The 25,348-nt window shown below is 34.9% G+C and overlaps 1 protein-coding gene and 1 non-coding gene across 2 annotated transcripts in view; both read right to left on the bottom strand.

Annotated features, from left to right (window-relative positions):
• The window catches only part of LOC127221902 (low-density lipoprotein receptor-related protein 1B), a 249,227-nt gene that overhangs the window by 74,087 nt on the left and 149,792 nt on the right, over positions 1–25,348 (bottom strand). Inside the window, exons 26-27 of the mRNA XM_051183854.1 lie at positions 12,732–12,955; positions 11,293–11,399 (exon numbers count right to left, since the gene is read on the bottom strand). Coding sequence (XP_051039811.1) covers positions 11,293–11,399; positions 12,732–12,955 — 331 coding nt within the window. The remainder of the gene's footprint in view (positions 1–11,292; positions 11,400–12,731; positions 12,956–25,348) is intronic.
• LOC127222917 (small nucleolar RNA SNORA4) lies at positions 20,155–20,292 on the bottom strand. The gene has a single exon (XR_007834597.1). It is a non-coding gene; the product is annotated as a small nucleolar RNA SNORA4 (small nucleolar RNA).

Here is a 25,348-nt window from a genome sequence, read left to right as displayed (position 1 = left end):
CCAAGTAGGCTTCATCCAAGGGAGTGCAAACTTTTACAGCCCATTTGGAGACCAGTATGTTGGTTCCTCAGAACATAGGTACCAGTCTACAACAGAACCAAGCAATTGCACTCTTAGGCATATACCCAAAAGTTTCACAGCCATGCAACAAAGACATTTGTTCAACTATGCTCATAGCAGCATTATTTGTAATAGCAAGAACCACCACAGTTGTCTTCTCAGAGTGGCTGGTCCTGGCCTCACCATCTTGACTTTCGGTTGTCCATCAGTTGACTTTTGAAATCTTCCACTGACACCAGATAATTACGATGGGTTACATTTTTCCCTCTAAACTGTCCAGATAAATGACTTTGTGCTTGCCTGTTGTAAGGATAACTTTGAAAGGTGTACATGAACAAATAGAGGGCTCTATCATTTACAATACAGTTCCATTGTAAACCAAAGGGTTATGCACAATCTATTTCTATAATAATGGTAGCTGACCAGATAATGAGTCTGTTTCTCTAATAGCCTTCTTTCCTGACCAAAGATATTTCTTCAACAAGCAATTATTGACAAGCAAGCTCAAAATAATTATTTCTCTATACCTAAAAGAAGTCTTGTGGCTTTTAGAAACTTGAACACAACTGATGAGACAGGTCATTCTGTAAATATGTTTCTCTTATTGGTTAATGAATAAAGCACTGTTGGCCAATAGGAAGGCAAGATAGATGGAACTAGGAAACAGGAGGATTCTAGGAGAGTCTAAAGAGGAGTCAAGATGTAGGACATGAGAGAAGAGGTCTGAACCTTCTCTCTGGTAAGACAAAACCATGTGGAAACTCTTAAATTAATAGAAAAATGTATTAATAGTTAAGAAAGAGCTAGCCAATAAGAAATGCTAGTAATATCTAACAGTATTATAATTAATATGCAGTCTTTTATGTGTTATTTGGGGCTGATGTGGCTGTGGGACCAGGCTAGAGGAAAAATGCTCATAACATTTGTGGGAAGGTTTGGTCAAGACAAATAAAACATGCTGTTGTGTTGTAGAATATTATTTTAGGATGTATTACATTTGTTTATGCTGTGGAACATTTGGTTAATAATGCAAAGATGCACTGCATTCTTTTATGTTGCATTTGTTTAACTCTGTGAAGCTGTGTTACTTTGTCTAAAATACCTGATGATGTAATAAAGAGCTGAGTGACCAATAGTAAGGCAGGAGGTAAAATAGGCAGGGCTGGCAGGCACAGAGAATAAAGAGAAGAAATCTGAGAGAAAAGGAGGTGCAAGAAAAGGAGGAAAGGAAGACACTAGGGGCCAGCCTTCCAGCCACATAGTCAGCCACGGAGTAAGTGTAAAAGTAAGATTACAGGGGTAAGAAAAGGAAAACACACAGATAGGATAATTTTAGTTAAGAAAAGCTAGTTAGAAATAATTCAAGCTAAGTCCAGGCATTCATAAGTAAGACTAAGCCTCTATGTTTGACTTATTTGGGCAATGGGTGGTGGGCCCCCAAAAAGAACCAAAAGAGAAAACAATAACTATACTCTTACTTAGTTCAAACAACCAGAATGTTCAGTGAGAGGTAGGCAAAGGCCATGAGGCCACCTGCCCTCAAATGTACTCTAAGGGTCAAGTGCTACAACCTGTAAGTTTTGCATACTGGTCACCAAGGATAAGACATGATCATGAAACATGTAACACACAAAAACTTGATTCTTCCATTTCTTCACTGAGAGATCACTTCTGATCATTAAGGCAAATCACCAAGCTATTACTTTCACAACTGAATGCATATCTCATATCACTATGCTACTTACCAGATTCTCAAAGCTTGACCAAAGTCTGAACAACAAAGACCTGACCAGTAAGTCTTATAAGTGAGCAGCTCTGACATGGCTAACCAGACATTCCTCAGCAGTAGGTCTCATACAAATGTCATCCTTCATATTAGATTGAAATATCTACTAGTTGAATGAGAGTGGAATATGTAATTCATACTTCATATTTCAAGAAAGGGGAATAAAGGAAAGATGATATTTGAAGGAAAAAAAGACCTATCCAAAGTGTTCTCCATTGAACCACAAGGCATGAGTTCAACTATGTTCATAGCAGCTTCATTATGATAGGCAGAAATTGGAAACAATCTAGATGTCCCTCAATAGAATAATGGATAAAGTATTGTAAGTTTACATAATGAAGAATTACTTAGCTGTTAAAAAATTAAAGTGTGAAATTTGCAGTCAAATGGATGTGACTTAAAAAAAAACCATCCCAATTAAGGTAACACAGAGACAGAATAACAAATACGGTATGTATACATTTACAAGTGGATATGAGCCATTAAGTAAATGAGAATTACCTACAACCCAAGGACCCAGAGAGGTTAGGTAAATATCAGGCTTTAGTGGAGAAGCATGGATCTCCCTAGAAGGGGGAAATAGAGTAGACTCTACAGGTGCACTGGGGTAAGTCAGGGAGGAAAGAACGAGGGATCAGATTAGAGGATGTAGTTAGAGGTATTGGGAGAAAGAGGCAGAATTGGAAGGTATTTAGGAAACCATGTGGAAACCTAGTTCACTTGAATCTTAGGGGAAGTTTCATGTTCAGTTCCACACTGTCTAAACTGGCATTTTTTTTTAGGGAGGCAAAGTTTATTGTGATATACAGATTTGTGTCAGGTCATTATTAGGGAGGCTTCCTCTGGCAGCAGATGGGAGCACATAGAGAAAACCACAGTCAAACATTATGTGGAGGGACTCTAAACTATTGTTCTCCACTGATTCTTCTCACTTGGAATTCAAGGAACCATGGAAGAAGTGAGAGAAAAGATGATAAGAGTCAGATAGGCAGAGGTCATCAGGAGAACATGGCCCACTGAATCAAGTAATTAAGGCTCACATTGGGTCACAGATACTGAAACAGCAAGCAAGGAGTCTGCATAGTTCTGTCCTTTGCACATGTCTAATGTGCTGTTAGATTGTTGTTTTAGTGAGTCACCTAACAGTGGGAGTGAATCTGTCTCTGACACATTTGTCTTCCCTTGAGACTGTTATCCTCTTGTTGGGTTACTTTTTCAACCTAGATCTGAAAGTTTTTGTCTTACTGTAAATTTTTAGTCCTCTTGGCTGTTGTCTCTTAGAGGCCTACTCATTTCTGAAGATGAAATGGGGACAAGGGAGTATTGGATCTTGGGAAGAGTGGGGGTAGGAGAAGTGGAGGTAGGGGAAACTGTGGTTGGAAAGCATTCTGTGAGAGGAGTTAGAGATAACACTCACTCCCGCTATGGATCAGATATAAACTTTCACCTACTGGTTTTGTGCTCTGCTTGCCTTCCTGCTACCATGCTTTCCATTATGATGTCCATGAACTAACTATCTGAAACTCTAAGCAAGCCCCCAATTAAATGCCCTCTTTAAAAAGTTGCTAGGGTTATGATTTCTCTTCATACAAACAGAAGAGTAAATATGGCATCTAATAATCCAGTTAGTTACATATTAAATAACAATGATTTTTGTAGTTTTAAACATAAGAACATAAAGAGATTTTAGGTCCTAATTTATTTATTACCTTTAACATAGTCATAGAAATTCATTCTGCCTTAATGCATAATTTACATAATTATTTGGAATCATATGTGAAGTTAATTATTACATCCATTTGCAAATAAGAGAAATTGGAAGTCAAATCTTCCACAGCTTGATCAGATTTACATTAAGCCCATACAAGTAGGTTTATAGTTTTCCTGCCCCAGGTATTACTTCTGTCAAGCATGTACTATGCCTAACACCATATAAAATTAATCCTTTTGAAACATTTCTATTTAGCTATGATGTCGCTGAAATTTAGGTTCCTGTGCTTAGGTTTCTTTTGAGTTTTCACTTTCCAAATGACTTTTATAGTCTGCTGTTTTATCCTCATTTCTGAATCCCTCCTCCATCTTAAGCATAACAGCAATTGCATTTGTGAAACATTTCCCAAAAGCTTTTGTGAAGCTAAGGTAACTTACTTTTTTTTTTCCTTGTGACTGAGAGCCAGTATCACCCATCCTGTACTCAGGTATTACCCCTATAAAGGCCTACTTGGTGTCCTAAAAATGTTGTTATACGCCAATCTCCTCTACTGTTAAATACTTCTGATTATACTTTCACTATTTTCCACACTGTTACACACCTGGTATTTGCTTTACAAGATATTTCTTCTTATTATTTTTTTTTCTGTATCCTTATAGCCCTCTTTGCAATGCATGGTTGTTAGCACTTCCAGGGAAGTTTTCTGCTTTTTTTTTTTTAATTATTATTATTACAAATTTCAAGAATAATGCCTACTATATACTGAGTGGCCAATATGTAGTAATTCACAAACTGAAGAAAGAACCTAGAAATCTGTTTCTGAGTGGAACAGATGTTATCAAAGTAAAACTTCTAATCTGAGAAGATATGCACATTATCAAAGGGATAGACACCTCATGTCTAATGTTTCTGAATAACCATATCTTGCCCTCACTTAATAGGAATCAGTGGTCCCACCATGATATCTGATTCTGGCCCCAGGGCATGAACCTTCTTCACTTCCACTATTGTTCTATTTTTTACCTCTATTTCTATAGCATTAAAGACTTGCATGAACTTCTCTCCCCTAAAACAATAGTAAACAATAAATAAATAAATCATGGTTACCTGCAGAGTCCTCTAGGCAATAAAGAACTGGTACACTTCTTTATCAAAAGCTCATTTTGTGACAGTTCATAAATTGTTTACTCTGCTGCTTGGCTTTCTTTCAATTTCACTTCTTAACTTGGGACCCTTTAAGAATGTCCTTTATTTCTTATTGTGAAATTTCCCAGGATTTGTTCTTTGTGATAGAATTTTAACAGTCCATTTTTTCTAAGAATCTTCCTTCTATTATTGTTGGGGTGACATATTTGCATCAATCCATTCCATCCAAATCATTTACATGAGGACTGTGTACATGTGTAAACAGAAGCTTGTTTTTTATGGTATATTATTTAAGAGGATAATCTACATGAATGCAGGAATATATATTTCCAATGATTATAAGTATATTACAGTGAACATCTTGTACATTTTTTATTAATACATTTTATTTAAATTATAAACAATCTTATTTTACATATCAATCCCACTTTGCTCTCCCTTCCATTCTCCCATGCCCCCCACAGACCTTTTTACCCCATCCCCCATCCACTCCCCAGGGATTATGAGTCCTTCCATGAGGGATCATCAAAAATTGTCAAATCATTTGAGGTAGGGACTAGGCCCTTCCCCATGTCTTCAGGCTAAGTTAGTATCCCTCCATGGGAATGGGATTCAGAGGTCTGCTCGTGTACTAGGGTTAAATCCTGGTTCCATTGCCAGAAACCCCATATACTGCTTAGTCCTCTTAGCTAACACCCATGTTCAGAGGACCTGGTTTGGTCCTATGTAAGTTCTCCAGCTGTCAGACTGGGATCCATGAGATGAATTCCCACTTCCTCAGGTCACCTGTTTCTGTTTTTTTGTTTTGATTTGTTTTGGGTTTTTTTGTTTTTGTTTTCCCCAGCATGGTCTTAAATGCTTTGTTCTTCACTCCACCCTCTCTGAACCTGGATTCCAGAAGTTTGGCTCAGTGCTTAGTTGTAGATATCAGTTTCTTTTTCCACCAGCTACTGGATAAAGGCTCTAGGATGGCATTTAAAGTAGTCATCATTCTCATTATAAGGTAAGGGCATTTACGGTAACATCTCCACTATTGCTTATATTTCAATTTGGGGTCATCCTTTTAGATTTCTGTACAATACTCTAGTGCAAGATTTCTCTTTAAAACTATAATGGCTCCCTCTATTGATGCGGCTCTTTTCTGGCTCTCCTCTATTCATCCCTGAACTCAACATTTCTGGTCCCTTATGTTCTCCTTCCCCCTTGTGTTCTCCCCTCCTCATTCTCCTCTCTCCCTCCACTATGCTTCCAATTTGTACAGGACCTCTTGTCTCTTTCATATTTACAGGGGGACCATGTATATTGTCCTTGTTTCCTAGCTTCTCTGGAAGTGTGGATTATAGTCTGATAAACTTTTGCTCTATGTCTAATATTCATAAATCCATGTTTGTCTTTCTTTAGAAGGTTACCTCAGCATGGTTTCTTTTAGTTTCATCCATTTGCCTGTGAATTTCAAGATTCCAATGTTTTTGTTTTATTTTGTTTTATTTCTGCTGAGTAGTGTATATGCACCACATTTTCTATATCCATTCTTCAGGTGTAGGGCATCTAGGTTGCTTCTGGAATCTGGCTATTACAAATAATGCTGCTATGAACATAGTTGAACAGATGTCCTAGTTATAGGAATGTGCATCCATTGGGTATATGCCTAAGAGTGGAACTGCTGGATCTTGAGGTAGACTGGTTCCCATTTTCTAGAGGAGCTGCCATACTGATTTCCAAAGTGGATGTAAAAGTTGTAATCTCACCAGCAGTGGAGGAGTGTTCTCCTTTCTCCACACCCTCTCTAGCATAAACTACTGTTGGTGTTTTTCATTTTAGCCATTCTGGCTTGGGTAAGATGGTATCTCAGAGTTGTTTTGATTTGCATTTTTCTGATGACTAAGGATGATGAACAATTTCATAAGTGTCTTTCAGCCATTTTAGATTATTGAGAATTCTGTTTAGTTCTGCACCACAATTTTTAATTGAATTATTTGCTGCTTTGGGTGATTAGCTTATTGATTTCTTTGCATATTTTAGAAATCAGCCCTTTGTCAGATGTTGGGTTGGTGAATGTCTTTTCCCATTCTGGGGGCTGCTGTTTTTGTCTTATTGACTTGTTTTTTGCCTTACAGAAGCTTCTCAGTTTCAGCAGGTCCCATTTATTGATTGAAGATCTTAGTGTCTGTGCTATTGGTGTTTTGTTCAGGAAGTGGTATCCTGTGTCAACTCATTCAATGGAACTTCCCATTTTCTCTTCTAAGGGGTTCAGTGATGTTGAGGTATTTGATTCATTTGGACTTAAGTTTTCTGCATGGTGATAGATATGGATATATCTGGAATTTTCTAAATGTCCACATTCAGTTATGCCAGCAACATTTGTTGGAGATGCTTTCTTTTTTTTCTTTGTAAAATTTTTAGCTTCTTTGTCATAACTCAGGTGTTCATATGTGTGAGGGTTAGTATCAGGGTCTGCAACTTGTGTCCATTGTTCTATCTGACTGTATTTTGTGCCAATACCAGGCTTTTTTCATTACTATAGCTCTATAGTAGAACTTGAATTCAGGGATTTGTAATGCCTCCAGAAGTTCCTCTATTGTACAGAATTTGTTTTAGCTATTTCGGGATTTTTGTTTTTCCATATGGTACTTTTTAATAATAAGGAAGCATAATAAGGAAAATATATACTTTTAGTATTTTTTGTCTTTAATCTGTCTTTGGTATATATATATATATATATATATATATATATATATATATATATGTGTGTGTGTGTGTGTGTGTGTATACATATACAGTGTCTTCTTCAATCCTTTTTTATATTAATTTATTTTTTCATTTGTTTATTTATTTATTTATTATAATTTTTTTATTTTCCATGTCAATCCCAGTTCCCTCTCCCTCCCTCCCTCTTACCCTCTCTTCGCCCTCACATGCACCCTGACCAACCTCCCCTCCCATCTCCCCAACCCAATTCTACATGCAAGGCAATGCCATCCAGGTGGGGTCATGTAAATCTGTCAAGTCATTTGAAGTAGGGAATAGGACTTCTCTCCTGTCTCTAGATTAAGGCAGTATCCCTCCATGGGGGATGTGTCTACAAGGTCCTTTTGTGCACCAGGAATATATCCTGGTTCCACTGTCTGAGGTCCCTTAGACTGCTCAGTCCTTCTAGCTGAGACCCATATTCAGGGGATCTGAGTCAATTTTTTTAATTTTATATATCAATCCCTGTTCCCCCTACCTCCCTCCCTCTCTTCCTCCCTCCTTCTTGCACTTTCTGCCACCTTCTCACCCCTTGACCACCTCCTTCTTCCATCCCCCCCCACTCCACATGTAGGGTGATGCCATCCAGGAGGGGTCATCTAAATCTGGCAAGTCATTTGGAGTAGAGACTAAGACTTCCTGTCTCTATGTTAAGGGAGTATCCCTCATTGGGGGATGTGCCCCCGTAGTCCTTTTGTGCACCAGGAATACATCCTGGTTCCACATCTGAGGTCCCTTACACTACTCAGACCTTCTTGCTAATGGGCTCCTCCTTTTTTCAAGTATGCTGTCTCTATCTGTTTTCACAGCCTGGTCTTGTCCTCCCTCTCTGCATCTGGATTCCAGTTCAGCTCAGTGTTTAATTGAGGGTGTTTGCTTCTGTTTCCATCAGCTATTAGATGAGGGCTCCATGATGGTGGATAAGTTAGTTGTTGAACTCATTATCAAGGAAGGACATTTATGGTGGCCTTTCCACTGTTGCTTGAATTGTTACTTGGTGTCAGAATTGTATGTCTCTGGACAAATATTTCTCTAGGTTCAGTTTTCTCTTCAATCAGTCCTATAATGGCTCCCTCTTTTATGGCTTCTCTCTGTCTCTGTCTCTGTCTCTGTCTCTGTCTCTGTCTCTCTCTCTCTCTCTCTCTCTCTCCTATTCCTCCCCTGACTCAATCTTCCTAGTCCCATGTGCTTTCCTTTCCTCCCCTTCTTCTCCTTCTCTTTCTCCTAGTTCCCTCTCCACTCACTGCCCCCCCATTATGTAAATGTGCCACATTTTCTTTCTCCATTCTTCAATTGAGGGGCATCTAGGTTGCTTCCAGCTTCTTTCTATTGCAAATAATGCTGCTATGAACATAGTTGAGTACATGTCTTTGCTGCATGGATGTGGATCACTTGGGTATATGCCTAAGTATACTCTACAAATATAACTATGCTAACTCATCTTTGTCTTACAGGCACATCTTTCCAGCCACATCTTCATATCACAATATTCTTTGCTGGTCAAAGAAATTCATCTCTAAGTGTTTGTGAATACTCAATGAAATGGACAAATACTGCCAAAGCCATACAAATGACATCTCAAATTACTCAAATCAGTTATTGAGGAAAAAAGTACAGAATAATTTATTGGCTGCTGTCATGTCTAAACCTGGGAGTATTTAAGAGTGTCTTTTAATTGCATGCTTTCTTACATACCCTGCCTTCTTCTCGAAGGGTTATGAATTCTGATTTATTATAACACACTATAGTGAAATATGTAGCCTATAGCTCTTTCTTGAATATCACACCTTGCATTGTTGTAACTATTTTACTATTATTGCTTGTTTTTCTAATGATACTACCAACTTCATAAAAATAACTTCATTACTAGTTATGTACTTAATAAATTGTCCTTTGAAATTCAAGACTCAATGTTTTGGATTCTTAAGGATAGCTTTATCAAAAAATGTAATCATGTATGTGACCTGCCCATATTTCAAATGCTTCCCTTCCTTCAAATAGTCTAAGTAGCACCTTTTCTACTATTTTTCTCTGTTAAAGATAATATTTTCTTTGAATACTGCAATATTATAAAACATAGAACAATGTTCACAGGAACATTTCTGATTCATTTGGTTATTTTTCTTGGTTAATAGCACAACAATTAATGTCAGTTTCTCATTTATTACCTAATGCTTATATGGGTAACAAAGTAGATTTTCAAATCACAAGGTCCACTGCATGAGGCACTATGGTGGCCACTCAGATACTGGCAGATGGAACTGATCTCCAAATTTACCTTTAAAAGCTTGGAACTCAAACTTGATCTCATTCTCTAGACAACTGTGCTCAACTTTTTGTCTTACAATGCTCAGGAAGTTACTTTTCTAATACCAGCCAATGACAGTTAAAGGATACAAAAGGCTGACATCCTTATGATCATGCCCTTTATGCTCCAAAGCATATTCCCAAGACTCCACCCAAGTACACTAAGAGTCAGATATACTAATAAGATAAGAACTGTGTTTGGAATTCAAGATGATGGGAGGGAGAACTGGGCTTGGAATATAAGATGAAATTTAAAAATGTAAAAAATGAATTGAATTATCTGAACTCATGAAGAAATAGGATCCCAAACAGCTGTCCATCCTGTATGGTTTTCCTTTTGTAAAAAGTAATTATAACTGTGTAAAATTATATAAGTATTAAAATTTCTACTATGGTTTCACAATGACTGGTATTTGTATCATGAATGTAGAAACTTTCATCAATTCCAGAAGCATACAGTACTTGGATGATAGATATGTCAATAGATCAAATCTTCCAAAATTCTCAATTCCATGAAGAATAAAAACAGGCTACCTAAACTTGATCTGTCATGCGTTTTGACTCCAAGATATGGGCTTATGCACTGAGGAATGTATGGGTGAGGGAGCAAGGAGATAGAGGGAAGAAACAGGCAGAGAGGAGAAAAGGAAAACTGGTTGATAAGTAAAATACTTAATAAACCAAAAAACAGAGTCAAAGGCATTTCACACGGCAAACTTTTAAGTTAATGGATATTTAAGAACAAAATTTTTTAAAGTATAAGAGATAACCAAGCATGAATAATAAATAATAAAACATGCAAATAAACTGTCATTAGGCTTTCTTGACTAGGCTGGACTGAGTAGGGTGGAAGACACAGAATCTTTGGATTACAGCATTTCACAAATGTATTATTGCTGAAATGTTAAAATTTTCTATTGGGCAGTTGAAAATATTTAGGAAGACAGTGGAACACGCCTTGGAAATTCTGATGAAAATTTTGGAAGCTACATGATATGTGGAACTGAATCAAGCTTGATGTCCTGAGTGGTTCTGAGAGAGAGGACTATTCAGAGTCCTAGATGAGATATGGAAAAGATACAGGGTAAACAGAAAGAAGAACTGAATGCAAAAGTCAAAGACCATGAAACCTGTTTTCTTACAGAAAACAGTTAGAGTAACCATTCTTGAATTCATTTCTCTTGATATCCTCTAGTAATATTACCAGATATAGTAAAATTAATATGAATCTCTAAAATACCCTAATCTATTTCTAGGATCTTTCAAAATTTTATTCATGTAAAATTCTATCAACAGACTTACAACTTAAGCAGTTTTCAAATAACACCTCATAATGTAACTAGTACTACGATAATAACCTGACTTTAGCTTAGCAAGACTAGTATAGAAAATGTTGACAACTTCTGTAAGATCATTGTAGATATCATTTTTTCTATTTGTAAATGTTTTTTTAATGAACAGTACTAGAAAGAATTGTTAATACTAATAAGCTTATCATCTTGTTTCACATTTAGTACGTGCAAATACATCATACCTGTTGGCCTCTGTAAGTTTTTTTGTACTAAAATCCTCCTCAGAGTGCCATCCATGGCTGCTTCTTCTATATGGGAGTGGTCCCCAATTACAGTCCAGTACATCATCCTGAAGAGAATAGGTCAAGGATATTAGCTTGGAGATACTGCTGTGAAAACTGTGTCCTTCCTTTACCAGGATCCACTCAGACCACATGTGTCCCAGTGATCCAGTCTCCTCATTAAGCAGATTCCTGACCCATATTGAAAGCTATAGAATGTCTAGCTCCACCAGAGAGTCTTGTAAAACAGTATTGTAAATTAAATCTTAAGCAAATGTAAATTTTGAGATATATTTTAATAATATACACCATAACTTATTATTTATTATATAAATTTTAGTTCTGAAAATCCCATAAAAACCTCAATAGGAAACTAATTCTAACATTTGAAATCATCTCATAGTAACAGATCACTCAATGCATTCTAGATGATGCACAAATGAATGGATAATAAAAGTAAAATAAAGATTTAAAAGGAAACAGACATGAAATTAGAATGAGGACATGGTAGAAAGGGGACTCTTCAATGAGTCAAGAGTGGTGAGAGAGGGTGTCAGTATGATCAAAACAGAAAGTCCTCAGAGAAAGGGGAGGAAGCTAAGACGAATAAAGGGGTGGAAAACTTTGGTTGGGATGTATTGTATGAGGGAAGAATCTCTTTTTAATAAAAAAAGATGTAAAAAATTAAGTCATTAGAAAAATCCTCCTCTCCCACAAAAGAGTACATTTTTCTTTCTCTTCTTTTTCCAGATAGGAAAGCCCAGACTAGCATCAAGTTTCTTCTGATTCTGGCCTTAAAATCTTTTTCCTTCTGCCTTAAAGTGCTGAAATTACAGGGAGATCTAAGAAACTATTTCTGTAAAAAAGAAATGGTTTTCTCATTGAGTGGGAAAGATATTCTCTAATTCTAGTAATCTGAGTTCTTTGTAGATATTTAATACTTTCATTTAATGTTTCCCTTTACTTTATAGCACTGTATGGAGGCTTTTCATTTTATACCATAAAAGAGATATTTTCAGATTAAATCATCAAAATTAAAATTAAATATAAATATACATCTTCATATTTTGTTTCTCTTAATCTCTAAACACTATTTTTGATATATTTAAGCTCTAGACAATTCACTTCATGTTTAATAGTAGTAGACATTTGATCATCTTCTGCTGTTTTTTAATTCATACAAATAAACACACCAGACAAGAGGTACTCATGAACTAATTGAACACTACAGAAAGCCTTTATACATATATTTTGTGTCAACATCTGAAAAAGGAAATGGTTCTGAGAGAAAAATTTTTTCATGTCTCAGAAATTTCTTCCACACTGAATAAAATATAGAACATTTATAATATGGATATCTGTATTATGTCAAGAAACAATAACACCAAACATCAACCTACCCTCTTTTAGGATTTACAGCAATAGCATAGGGCTCGCCAGCCATATTAGTCAAGAGTCTGGTGCAGTTAGGACCATTGAGTTGTCCTACATTGATGGAGTATCTCAGGCTGGTCCAGTGTGTAGTATAGTAGCTAAACCAGTGCATTCTAGAATGATCAGTCCAATATATATTTCCTGCAACCCAGTCAACTGCAATATCTCTAGGCCTTTTAAATTCAGGACACTAGAAGAAAAAAAGAAAAGCAATATACCACAGTATTTTCAAGGGGTAATTAGCATTATTTTCTGTGTCTACACGTTAGATTAGCAGAAATAATAGGAATATGTGAGGTATTATTACATTTTGTTTCGATGATTCCAGGCATTCTATCCATTAAAGAAGAGCAATTCCTTCTATTTCTAACTTATTGTCATGTATTAAATTTACCCATATCTTCTAATATGTCATTTACCAATCCTCTTTATTAATAGAAGCAATTTCATTTTATGAACATATGCTGATTTTCTTAATATTCAACCATTTCTGTGCACTTACATTATTTACAAGATTAAGTCTTTACTATTAACATGATGGACATTATTATACATGTTAATCAGAGGACACATACTCAGATTTCAAAAACTATTTATTCAGGTGTATAATAGTTGAATCCTAAGATACACACACACCCATGCTTAGCTTGAATAAATAGTGCTAGAAAATATTTTTTAAAGTCTTAATACACATTTTTCACAGTGTGAAAAGCACATATTTCTATATATCTCATCCACATACAATTGGCTTAAACAATGAGAAAATTAAATCATATAGAAAGATACATTAACATATTAAATCCTGTCAGCATGTTTTCAAGGATGTTGAAATGTCTATTTGAGAACTTGGCTATTACTCTGTTTTCCAGAATTATCATGAGACAAAATTAAAGGGGTTCATATAAAGTGCTAGCAAAATATATTTGCTAAACCCTTTAGTTAACGTAATCACTTTGAGTGGAAGCAATATAGTAATTAAATTGACATGGCCAGGTTTATTGTGCAGAACAAGAAAAAAAAAAGAAGGGATTCCCAGGGGTGCAATTATTTCAGGTGATTAGTATTAGTCCCTGGTCTTAGTGGGGAAATGCTATTTTAACATATAGTCTTTTTCATGACTTAGTGATAAACAAATGAAAGTGGTAATTGCAAAAGAATAGAAGGGATCAAAGAACAATAGATCCAAGGCACTCTCTTGTTGAGAGAGGTTCTTGGCCTGGCAGGTCCTGCCACACTTGAGCCCCCAAATGAACACACAAATACTTATATTAATTATGAAACTTGGCCAATGACTAGGGCTTCTTATTGGCTAGCTATGTCATAATTATTAACCTATATCTATTCATCTAAGTATTTCCATGTGATCTTTTCTTACTGGAGAAGGGTCCAGACCTGTTACTCCTTTGGAGGCTACATAGTGCCTGATCTCTGCCTACACTTTCCAGAATTTCCCTCTTTTCCTAGTTCTTCCTATCTTCCTGAGTTTTTGGCCAACAGTATTTTATTAATTAACCAATGAGAGAAATATATACAAAGAAGGACAAACCCCATCCTGTCTTTTGATGACTACTAGTTCTTAGGTGGAAGAAATATACTTTTAATAAATCCTGAAACCTAAAAGCACATTCCCTTGTAGTAACGGATTCCAAAAGAGCAGAAAACATGCTAACCAAAGTGCCTAATTACTGAGTTATAACACCAGCTATTTCTGTATTCTTTTTCTTTTCATATGAGGTTTTATGTTGCCCAGAATCTCCTTGGACTTGATTTATAGCCCAAACAAATTTTGAATTTTAACTTTTTGGCATAATCTCCAAAGTGACTATGATTGCAGGTATGAGCCAAAAAAGCCCACTTAAAAATTATAATTATCACTATTATCAGTAATTTGATATATTTTTGGTTTCATCAAATAAATTACAAAATTATATAGTAGTCCATGTCTAGCAACAAGTACTGTCCTTACATCTAGTATACTCAAAGATTTATGAATTAAATGCAAGTTGCTAAAATGCAGTTTTCTCTAGAAATCTTATGTTATTCATATGACATATTCTCAGATAGTTATAATATCAGGAATTTTTCTATTCTCCTCCAAACTGTTTTCAAATGAAACAGTAACATTACATTAACTGTATTTTTTATGTTATTAGAATTTAAAAGTATATTATCAAATGGCATATACACTGCATGTGAGTATAAAACATAATCTTATAAACATGAAAACTTGGTGTGTTAAAATTCTTTCTATACTGTTTCAAGTCTTTAATTGAATATTGTGTTTGTAACATTAGCAGGATACACCTTTTCTGTACAGAAAATATGATGTCACTGATCCATCTTTATCATAGGAAAATACTTTCCCTTTTAACAGAGTTAAATAAATAAACTCAAATTCATGTCTTAATATCAGGACCAAAAGCTATGGCAATTTCATATAAATTCCTACTCTTTTTTTTTTTTTTTTTTTTTTTTTTTTTTCGAGATAGGGTTTCTCTGAATTGCTTTGGAGCCTGTCTTGGAACTAGCTCTGTAGACCAGGCTGGTCTCAAACTTACAGAGATCCACTTGCCTCTACCTCCCGAATTCTGGGATTAAAGGTGTTTGTGGCCAATTCCCAGCTTAAAAACTCCTACTTTTTAAAAACTCCTACTTTTACTCTTTGTTATATCATCTATTATGAAAAGGCTGGTTATTCTTTAATTTTTGTGTGTGACTCCAAGCCATGACAATTATGAAGCTCTGTCCCTCACATTTAAGAGAACATGGAAGTTGGATTTAGTGATACTTCTTCCAGGTAAATGCTGTGTTTAAGAATTAACCAAGGTAAATTCTTGAAATACAAATAAAATTTAGTTCTTGTTTCTAGTTTAAAGTACATGTCTAGAAAACTGAAAGAAGCTGGCATTCATTTTAACCATCAGGGATCCTGGCAGTGTGACATACAGATCTACACTTAGCTGTTTGCTTCTGTTGTCTTTAAACTCCTTGACTCTAGGAAAAAGTTGATGACTGTTCCTTTATGTTCTATGCTTCAGAGTTTACCCCTGGGGAAATTTTCATTTGAGAACATTTTTATGGAACTCATTAAAAATTTCTATGAGACTATTTTGACCTTTCAGTCATTTATAGTTTTGTGATGATACCCATAATTGTGTACTTCTCTTCTTGGCTCTGTTACCTGGATTCTAGATCAAGGAATGTTTCCATTTTTCTTGTAGCTACTAAAGCTGAATATTGTGTCAAGGATGGTTATAGTCAATTAATTATGATTGAAATCGTGATAACATCAGTAGCAATATTAATTCTCAGAGAATGACTATAGAAAATTAAGCATTGCTGAAGACAGTGATTCACAGCACTAAATGTTTACTGATCTTTACCACAGAGTGCTTTATTTATAGAAATAGGACTGCAAGAGGACATTCCTCATTATTATTCGTAAATGCAGTTTGTTTTTCAGATTAAAATGCAATCGTATCTTCTTCTTCTCCTCTAAACCTTCCCCACACTCCTTGATCTTTTTAAAATTCATGGTCTCTTTTCATTAATTGTTGGTACATATGTGTATGTATGTATACATACAGATATATTCCTTAACACATAAATGTAATCTGCTCAGTCTGTTTTCAGTGCTGGCCATTTGTTATTAGATATCCTGTTGATGTCCTCTTCCTGGATTAGACTAGTTCTCTAGCTTTCTGAATTCCTTAGTTGCTTGTATGTCTTTGTGTGGAAGCTTTATAGAAGTAAAAGGATTTTGAATGGTAACATAGATATGCAAGTGACTAAATAGATGTAAACAAACTAAATAGACAAGAGACAAATTGACAAGAGAGAGAAAGACAGAAACTCCTTGTTACAATGGCTTATAGTCTATCTAATTTTTAAAATAATGGAAAAACAGATTACACACTCTGAGTCACAAGGACAAGAAAGAGAATGACCAGAACACTTGAGCATAAACCACAAAACCCTTAAAAGACAGAAGGAAAAGCAAAAACAAATCAAAGTATGATTAATATTACAAAGAAATAGAACATAAAATTGGTTGTTGTTTTCTTAGGTTAGGTCAGCGAAGAGGACATTTTGTCTGACAGCAGAGAGACATGGGCCATTAGAGAGAGTATAAGCACCTAACCATACTGACAAATAAGGACTTGGTTAATACAATTACAGAAATTACAAGACATGTGTTGACTTACTTCTTCAGGAAAAAAATAAAAGGCCTATGTCTTGCTAAGATTTCTAAATACACAGATAAATTAGACAACCTGAGGCATCTTCCTATCAATGCATTTGTTAAATGAATTAAATCATTAAGCCTCACAGAGAAGCTGAAATTATAATTGTAACAAAATTGGAAAATTCTACTTTAATATTAAATCCTCTACACTATGTACTGAGTGCTGTCACAATTTTAGCTTCAGTACTAAAGATACTTTACTGAACACATTTTTTTTTTTTAAAAAATAAATAGAAAAGACTACAAAAGAGGAGTTGAAACATTTGAACTCTGGAAATCCATGTTTTCTTTTTTAAAAAATTTTATAGTCAGCTATATATTTTAAGAATGTTCAATGATTTGGTCTATAAACTCACCTAAAACATTCAAACTCTAGACTTTTCTGGGGCACTCATCTGATGCCTAGCTCCATCTGAAGCATCCTGATGTGAGGCAACTCACATCTGATACAGAACCTCAAAACGAAGTCTACATGCCCACACCTAACCATAATATCATAAAAACAATTTGAAAAGTGGTGAAAGTATATTCACCCTTACTCAAATCCACCAATTATATAGAAATTTTCTTAAAAGATAATTGCTGAAATGAAGACCAGGGCACAGATTTTAGAGATATAATCATAAACTTCATCAAAGAATTTAAGGAGTATAAAGAAGACACAAAGAACTAAATTAATTTAATGAGAACAGTAAAATGTGCCTAAGAAATGCTGAAGAAATCATAAAGATATGTCTGAATTAAATGATGAAGGAAATTCACTATTTGAACCCTGAATAATATGAAGAAATAAAATATTGAAGAAAATGCAACCTTAAATAGAGGGAATTTAAAATTCAATAATCTAATTAGAAAACACACCAAAACATTTCACAATTTAAAAAAACAAGTAAAAAATATAATATTAGGACATGAAGATAATTAGACCACATATAACATTATAACATAAATACAAAATATTAAACACACAATACATGAAAAAAATTGACACAATTAGATTACAATATCTTCTAATTATAGCCATGAAACAAGGGAGGTATCCCAGGCCAATAGAATAAACAAGATATATATATATATATATATATATATATATATATATATATATGTATATCAGAGAAAACTTTCCAAAATTAAGGAAATGCATGTTTATACAGATAGAAGAAGCACACATAACACATTAGACATGACCAGAAAAGAAATTTGCCATAGAACATAATAGTTAAAATATTAATTATATAGAATAAAGAAATAGCCTGGGAAGCTGCAAGAGAAAACATAAAAAAGGAATACAAGTTACATACTAAATAAAACCCATTAGAATAATAACTAATTCCCTGGTGGTATTTTGAAAGCCAAAAGAACCCAGAACAACAACACCATATAGGTCATGGATGTCAAACTAGAGCTCCATATCCTTCAAAAATATGTGCTCTATTTGAGGACACAGATATTTCCTATGATATAAACAGGCTAAAGTGATCCTCGTCATTTAACTATCCTTCCAGAGAATACTGGAAAGAATACTTCAGTCAAATGAGAGCAATAATCTAAAAGACTATAGAAAAAAAAATGGTTATAACCACCAAACATTAAAGCAGGTATAGGAACAGAATCGAAAAAAATAAGACTTGGAATCATTGCACACTTTTCTTTTTTCTTTTATTTCTCTTATCTTTTTTATAGTTTTTAAATTTAAATTTGAAACAAGCTTGTTTTACATATCAAAATCAGTTCCCTCATTCTCCTGTCCTCCCCTGTTACCAACACCAACACTCATCCCATCCCCTTTCTGCTCCCCAGGGAGGGTGATGACTTCTATGGGGAGTCTTCAAAGTCTGTCATATCATTTTGAGCAGGGCCCATGCCCTCCTCCATGTGTCTACATTGAAGGAATATCCACATATGTGGAATGGGCTTCCAAAGTCCATTCATATTCTAAGGATAAAACTGATCCACTACCAGGGGCCTGATCTTGACCCCTTTGTTCACCACCCCTCCCTGTCTGCAACTGGATTCCAGAAGTTTGGCTCAGTGTTTAGCTGTGGGTGTCTGCTTCTACTTTCATCAGCTACTAGGTGAAGGCTCTAGAATGGCATATAAGGTAGTCATCAACCTTAATATCTTGGAAGGGAATTTAAGGTAGCTTCTCCACTATTGCACATAATGTTAATTGGAGTTATCCTTGTAGCAAACTACAGATTCACCAAAATCCCCATCAAAATCCCAGTACAATTTTTCACAGACCTTGAAAGAACAATGCTTTATATGGAAAAACAAAGACCAAGGATAGCCAAAACAACCCTGTACAATAAAGGGACATCTGGAGGTGTTACCATCCCTGACTTCAAGCTCTATTATAGAGCTATAATTCTGAAAACAGCTTAGTGTTGGCACTAAAATAGATAGGAAGACCAATAGAATTGGATTGAAAACCCTGATATTCACCCACACAACTACAAACACTCGATTTTTGTCAAAAAAGAAAAAAGCTAAAAATTAAAAAATGGAAAGAAGAAAGTATCTTCACCAAATGGTGCTGGTGCTAGCAAAAGTGGACAATGACTTATAGAAGACTACAGAAAGATCCATATCTATCACTATGCACAAACTTGAGTCCACATGGGTCAAAACCTCAACATAAATACAGTCACACTGAACCTCTTAGAAGAGAAAGTGAGAGATACCCTTGATTGAATTGGTACAGGATACCACTTCCTGAGCATAACAACAGTAGTACAGACACTGAGATCAACAATTAATAAATGGAACCTCCTGAAATTGAAAAGCTTCTGTAAGGCAAAGGACATAGTCAACAAGACAAAATGGCAGCCCAGAAACTGGAAATAGATCTTCACCAACCCCATATCTGAGAGAGGGCTGATCAAAAAAAATATACAAAGAACTCAAGAAGCTAGTCACCAAAATACCAAATAATCCAATTTAAAAGTTGGGTACAGAACTAAATAGAGAATTCTAAATGGATGAATCTAAAATGGCTGAACACATAAAGTGTTCAACATCCTTAGCTATCAGGGAAATGCAAAGCAAAACAATTCTGAGATACCATTTTTACTCCTGTTGGTATGGCTAAAATAAAAAATACCAAAGACTATATCATAGCTGTTGTTTTTATATTTTTTATTAATGTAAACCACAGATAGCAATGAGTCATACTAAATGATACAGCCTTTGTGGAGTATGGTCTTAATCATTCTACCAAATCTCTCATGTTGAGTATGATTATTTAAAAATACCTTCCCCACAAATGTAGCTTTTAATACAGTGCACAATTCTCAAAAGTAATGTTAAATGTTTGTTGTCTTTAGTCTCCATTCTTAAAATTCAGATTGGTTAAATAACTTAAGGATCAAAATTTATCTTTCTGTCTTCATAAGAAACTCAAAATAGCTTTAAATATATGCACCACCACAAGGGATAAGATAAAAATATTTGTTTTTATTGCAAGAAAATTATACAAGGAATAAAGTGTGTTTTCATATTATAATATTGGACAAAACAACCTTCAGACTAAACTTAATTAGAAGGAGTACAAAGCACTTCTTTCTAAACAAAGGTGAAATAAACCAATAATAATACATGATTATTCTAAGTATATATGCACTAAACTTTGACACACACAATTTCATAGAAACAGGACTATTGGAAATAAAAACACAGATCAACTCAGAAATAGTAGGTGATTTCAATAATCCATTTTCCTCAAAACAGATAAAATGGATTATCTGGACAATAACAAAAAACTAAATTAATATATATGTAAATAAACAAGGAAATGTGAAGGCATTAAAATTGAACTTCCAAACTGAACACCAAGTAATATTCATTACACTCAGCATTTCATGGAAGAGTCTACAAAAAGAAACTGCATGCGGGGACACAAAACAAGCTTTTAAAACAAAACAAAGCAAAAACCTACAAAACAAACAAACAAACAATCAAAAACCCTAAAAAATAAATATCGAAATAAATCCATTTATTCTATCTAGACACAAAAATTTGGAAAACAAAATCAAAGCAAATGTACTAATAAAAATTAATAATATAATGGAAATTAATGAGAGGGTTATAAAGAAAACTACTAAGAATCAGCCAATGTAAGAGGAGGTTCTCTCCTTTATGAGAATATAAACTAGAACAACCAACCATTATTCAATTTAACAGAAACAAGGCAGAAGCCTAAATCAACAGACTAAGTATTGAGCAGAGAAAGACCACAAGAGATATGAAAGAAATTTAGAATATTCTAAGGGATTACTTTAAAACCTATATTCAATTAACATAGAATATGTAAAAGAATGGATGAATTTCTAGAAATATAAAAACTACCAAAGTCAAGCCAAGAAGAGAATAACACCACAAAGAGTTTCATAAGAAACAAAAGAAATAAAGCATGATAAAAATCCATTAGGACAAACAAAACCCTGGCTCATATTGATTCACAGCAGAATTCTACCAGACGTTCAAAGAACCACAAGCTATACCTTTAAAAGTATTCCATTCTCAGAGAAAGAAGGAGCATACCCAAACTGCTATGAAGTCAATAATTGTCTCAAGCTAAATACCAGATAAAGAATACATCAGAAACCTACTCTTTCTCTCTCTCTCTCTCTCTCTCTCTCTCTCTCTCTCTCTCTCTCTCTCTCTCTCACACACACACACACACACACACACACACACACACACACATGCACACACACAAAGAAATAATGCTCCAAAGCAATATTCCTTTGAACATCTATTCAAAAAAATCTACAACAAAATATTTGTAAAGTAAATATACACATTCATATAAAATATCCACCACACTCAATTTGGATTTATACAGGATATTAGAAGTTTGGAGATGAACCAAAATAAATAAATTGAAATTTTTAATGAGTAAAAAAGAGAAGAATTCATCTCAAAATTCAAAGTAACTACAAATGACCAAGGATAGACAAAATAACCCTGAGAAAAATAGAATAATGTGATTATCATTCCAGATACAAAGATATATTATAAAATAGCAAATTAAAAAAAGTAAGGTGATGGGAGATGTCATTCTGTAAATATGTTTCTCATACTGGTTAATGAATAAAGCACTGTTAGCCAATAGGAAAACAAGAGAGGAGGGACTAGGAGACAAGGAGGTAAGAGGAAGTAGGAAGGAGGAGTCAGCATGGAGAGACTGGGAAGACCAGACACAGGCCCTGTTCCTTGGTAAGATGAAAGCACATGGAAATATTAGATTAATAGAAATGGGTTAATTATTAAGACAGAGCTAGCCGATAAGAAACTAGTACCTGACCAACAGCATTATATCAAATACCCCAATTTGGGAAATCAGCATAGGACAGAACAAAAATCCCTGAATGTGGGTATTAGTTAGTAGGACTAGGAAGTCTATGGGACCTCTAGTAATGAATACATACTTATCCCTAGTATATGAGTGGATATTGAGAGCCCATCCCTCAGCTTAGACACATGGGATAGGGCCTAGGCCCTGACCCAAATACTATGACAGACTTTGAAGACTCCCCATGGAAGGCCTCACCCTTCCAGAGGAGCAAAAAGGGAATGGCTGGGGTTTAGGGGGGATGATAGGGGAGGATGGGAGGGTGAGGGAACTGGGATTGATGTGTAAAACAAGCTTGTGTCAAATTTAAAGAAAAAAAGGAAAAAAAATTTCTAAAACCCAAATGGAAAAAAAATACCCACACACAAAAACATGCTATCTTTTGCTTAAAAAGAGCACAAATGAATTAAAGACTTCAGTTTATAACCTCAAACAATAAGAATGCTGGAAGAAAACTTAGGCAGTACTCATCAATTTACAGATGTAGGAAAGAATGTTCTGTTAGGACTCCATTTGTTCAGGAATTGAGTACAACAACTGAAAGTGAGCCGTCATACAACTAAATAGCTTCTGCACAGCAAGAGAACCAGTCAATTGAGTGGAGAGGCAGACAAATGAATGGAACAAAGTCTTCATAAGATGTACATATGAAAAAGGATTAATATCCATATTATAAAATAGAATGAAAAGCAAATATCAAAGACAACAAATGACTAATTAAAAATTGACTTCATCTGGACATAGTTTGCAATAGAAGAAATAAAAATTGCTACCAAATATCTTTAAATTTCTCAAAATACTTAGCTATGAGGGAAATGCATATCAAAATCATTTTGATATTTCAACTTATCACATTCAAATTGACCACTATCAACAAAACAACCAACAACCAATGCTGGAGAGAGTTAGTAAGAAATGAAACCCTTCTCACTGTTTAAGGGTATCAGTGTAGAAAATTTTCAAGAAGCTATAAATAAATCTATCTGATGCCCCAGACATATGACTGGTTAGCATTTGTTGAAAATCTGGTTTTGGCTCAGCCATGTTGAATGATTAAAATGCCTTTCAGTTTATGAATAGATAATAAAATTATGTTATATATACATAGTGGAATACATAGTCATAAAGAATGAAAACCTGAAATGTGTAGGTAAATTGCTAGAGCTAGAAAATACTTTACATAAGGAGGTACCTGATGTTGAAAAAATGCAAATACCACATGCCTTCCCTTACCTACAATCCCTAACTCACCAGGTTATTAGACACCTTCATGCTCAGACTTCTAAGCAGAAAACCAGTTGTACATCTCTCCCTTTGAGGAGACAACCATGTGTGCATAACATTCATGATTTCCTGTGCATAAAAATTTCTCCACTGAGGAATATCAGGGCAAAGAGTCAGGAATATAGAGACAGGATTTGATGAAGAAGCCATGAAAGAATGATTCTCCCTGCCTTGTTCCACATGACCTTCCCAATCTGATGACATATAGCATGGAGAACCAGTACCCCAGAAGTGTACTGCCCACAATGAGTTATATCCTCCCACATCGATCATCAAGCAAGAAATTGTACCACAGGCTTGCTCTAAGTACATTCTGCTGGGGGCATTTTCTCAATCAAGTTTCTCTCTTTCATTGTGATTCTAATTTAATGACACAAAATGTAGCCAAAACAAGCATCCTGAGAAAATAGGCAATCACAACCAATCAGACAAAAATGCACGTGCATATCAGCATTTCTAAGTGAACTCAGCAGGTTGGATAACTAAAGAGTAAGAGGCCATGCATTTGAGAAAGAGTGAAGTGGGACACAGGAGTAATTGGAAAGAATAGAAGGAGGTCTGAGGAGGAACCCAGAACACTCTCTGGCTGGAGAGTCACGGAGAGGAGAGGATCTTGCTGGTGGAACTTGCTGGTGTTCATCTGTCTACGTTGTAAGTTATTTCTCCCTGAATAAACATCTATTCAGCCTATTTGTTTATCCTGATCCTTATTTAACTGCAATAATATACCTAGCCAACAGAGCAAAACAAAGTAACTAAACAAAACAAAATACAGATAACAGCACTTAGAACTAAAATCTCACCAGTCCCAAAACTCTAGGTGCCTACATATAAATACAATAAATAACAGCCAGGAAGGACAATGTGTCCCCACTACAACCCTGCAAGCCAAACATAGAAGGCTCTGAACATTCCAAAATAGGGGGAAAACAAGAAAATAACATTAAAACAGTTTTTATGAATATGACAGTGATTTTTAAAGAGGAATTGATCCTTAAATCCCTTAAAGAAATTCAGGAAAATACAAACAAACATTTGATTCCTTAAAGGAAGCCAGGTAAATGCAAAGAAACAATTGGAAGAAATAAATAAAAGTATTTAAGACCTGAAAATGGAAAAAAAATGTTTAATAAAAAAAAATCTGGGGAATTCTGGAAATTACAAAATTAGAAATTTGAACAGGAACTATAGAACTTAGCTGCTCTAATATAATACAAGAGTTGAGAATCTTATCTACTGAAGATATGATATGACAAAATGTATACATAGATAAATAAAGTGATCAATATAAAACTCTGGCTATAAACACCAAAGAAATCTGCAATACTATGAAAAGAAGAAATATGTGGATATTAGAAATAGATCAAGGTGAGAAAGCCCAAGCCAAAGGAAAAAATAAAATCAGGGTAGAAATTTTGCCTAACCATAGAAGGCAAGGTATATGAAGGTACAAGGAGTATAGAGGGCACCAAATAAAATAGAAATAGAAAAGAGGGTCCCATGGGCACAAAATAATCAAAACACTTAACATACAGAACAAAGAAAGGATATTGAAAGGTACAAGGAAAATGACCAAATACATTTATTAGAACTGCAACTGGCTTCTAAATGGGTACTTTAAAATCCAGAAGTATATAACATATCCACATTTTGGGGCACAATCAAAGTGGATCAAGATGGAAGTTCATAGCAGTAAG

This window comes from Phodopus roborovskii, unplaced genomic scaffold (assembly GCF_943737965.1).
Source record: "Phodopus roborovskii unplaced genomic scaffold, PHOROB, whole genome shotgun sequence".
NCBI lineage: Eukaryota > Metazoa > Chordata > Mammalia > Rodentia > Cricetidae > Phodopus > Phodopus roborovskii.
This window is presented reverse-complemented; position numbering and strand designations above follow the sequence as displayed.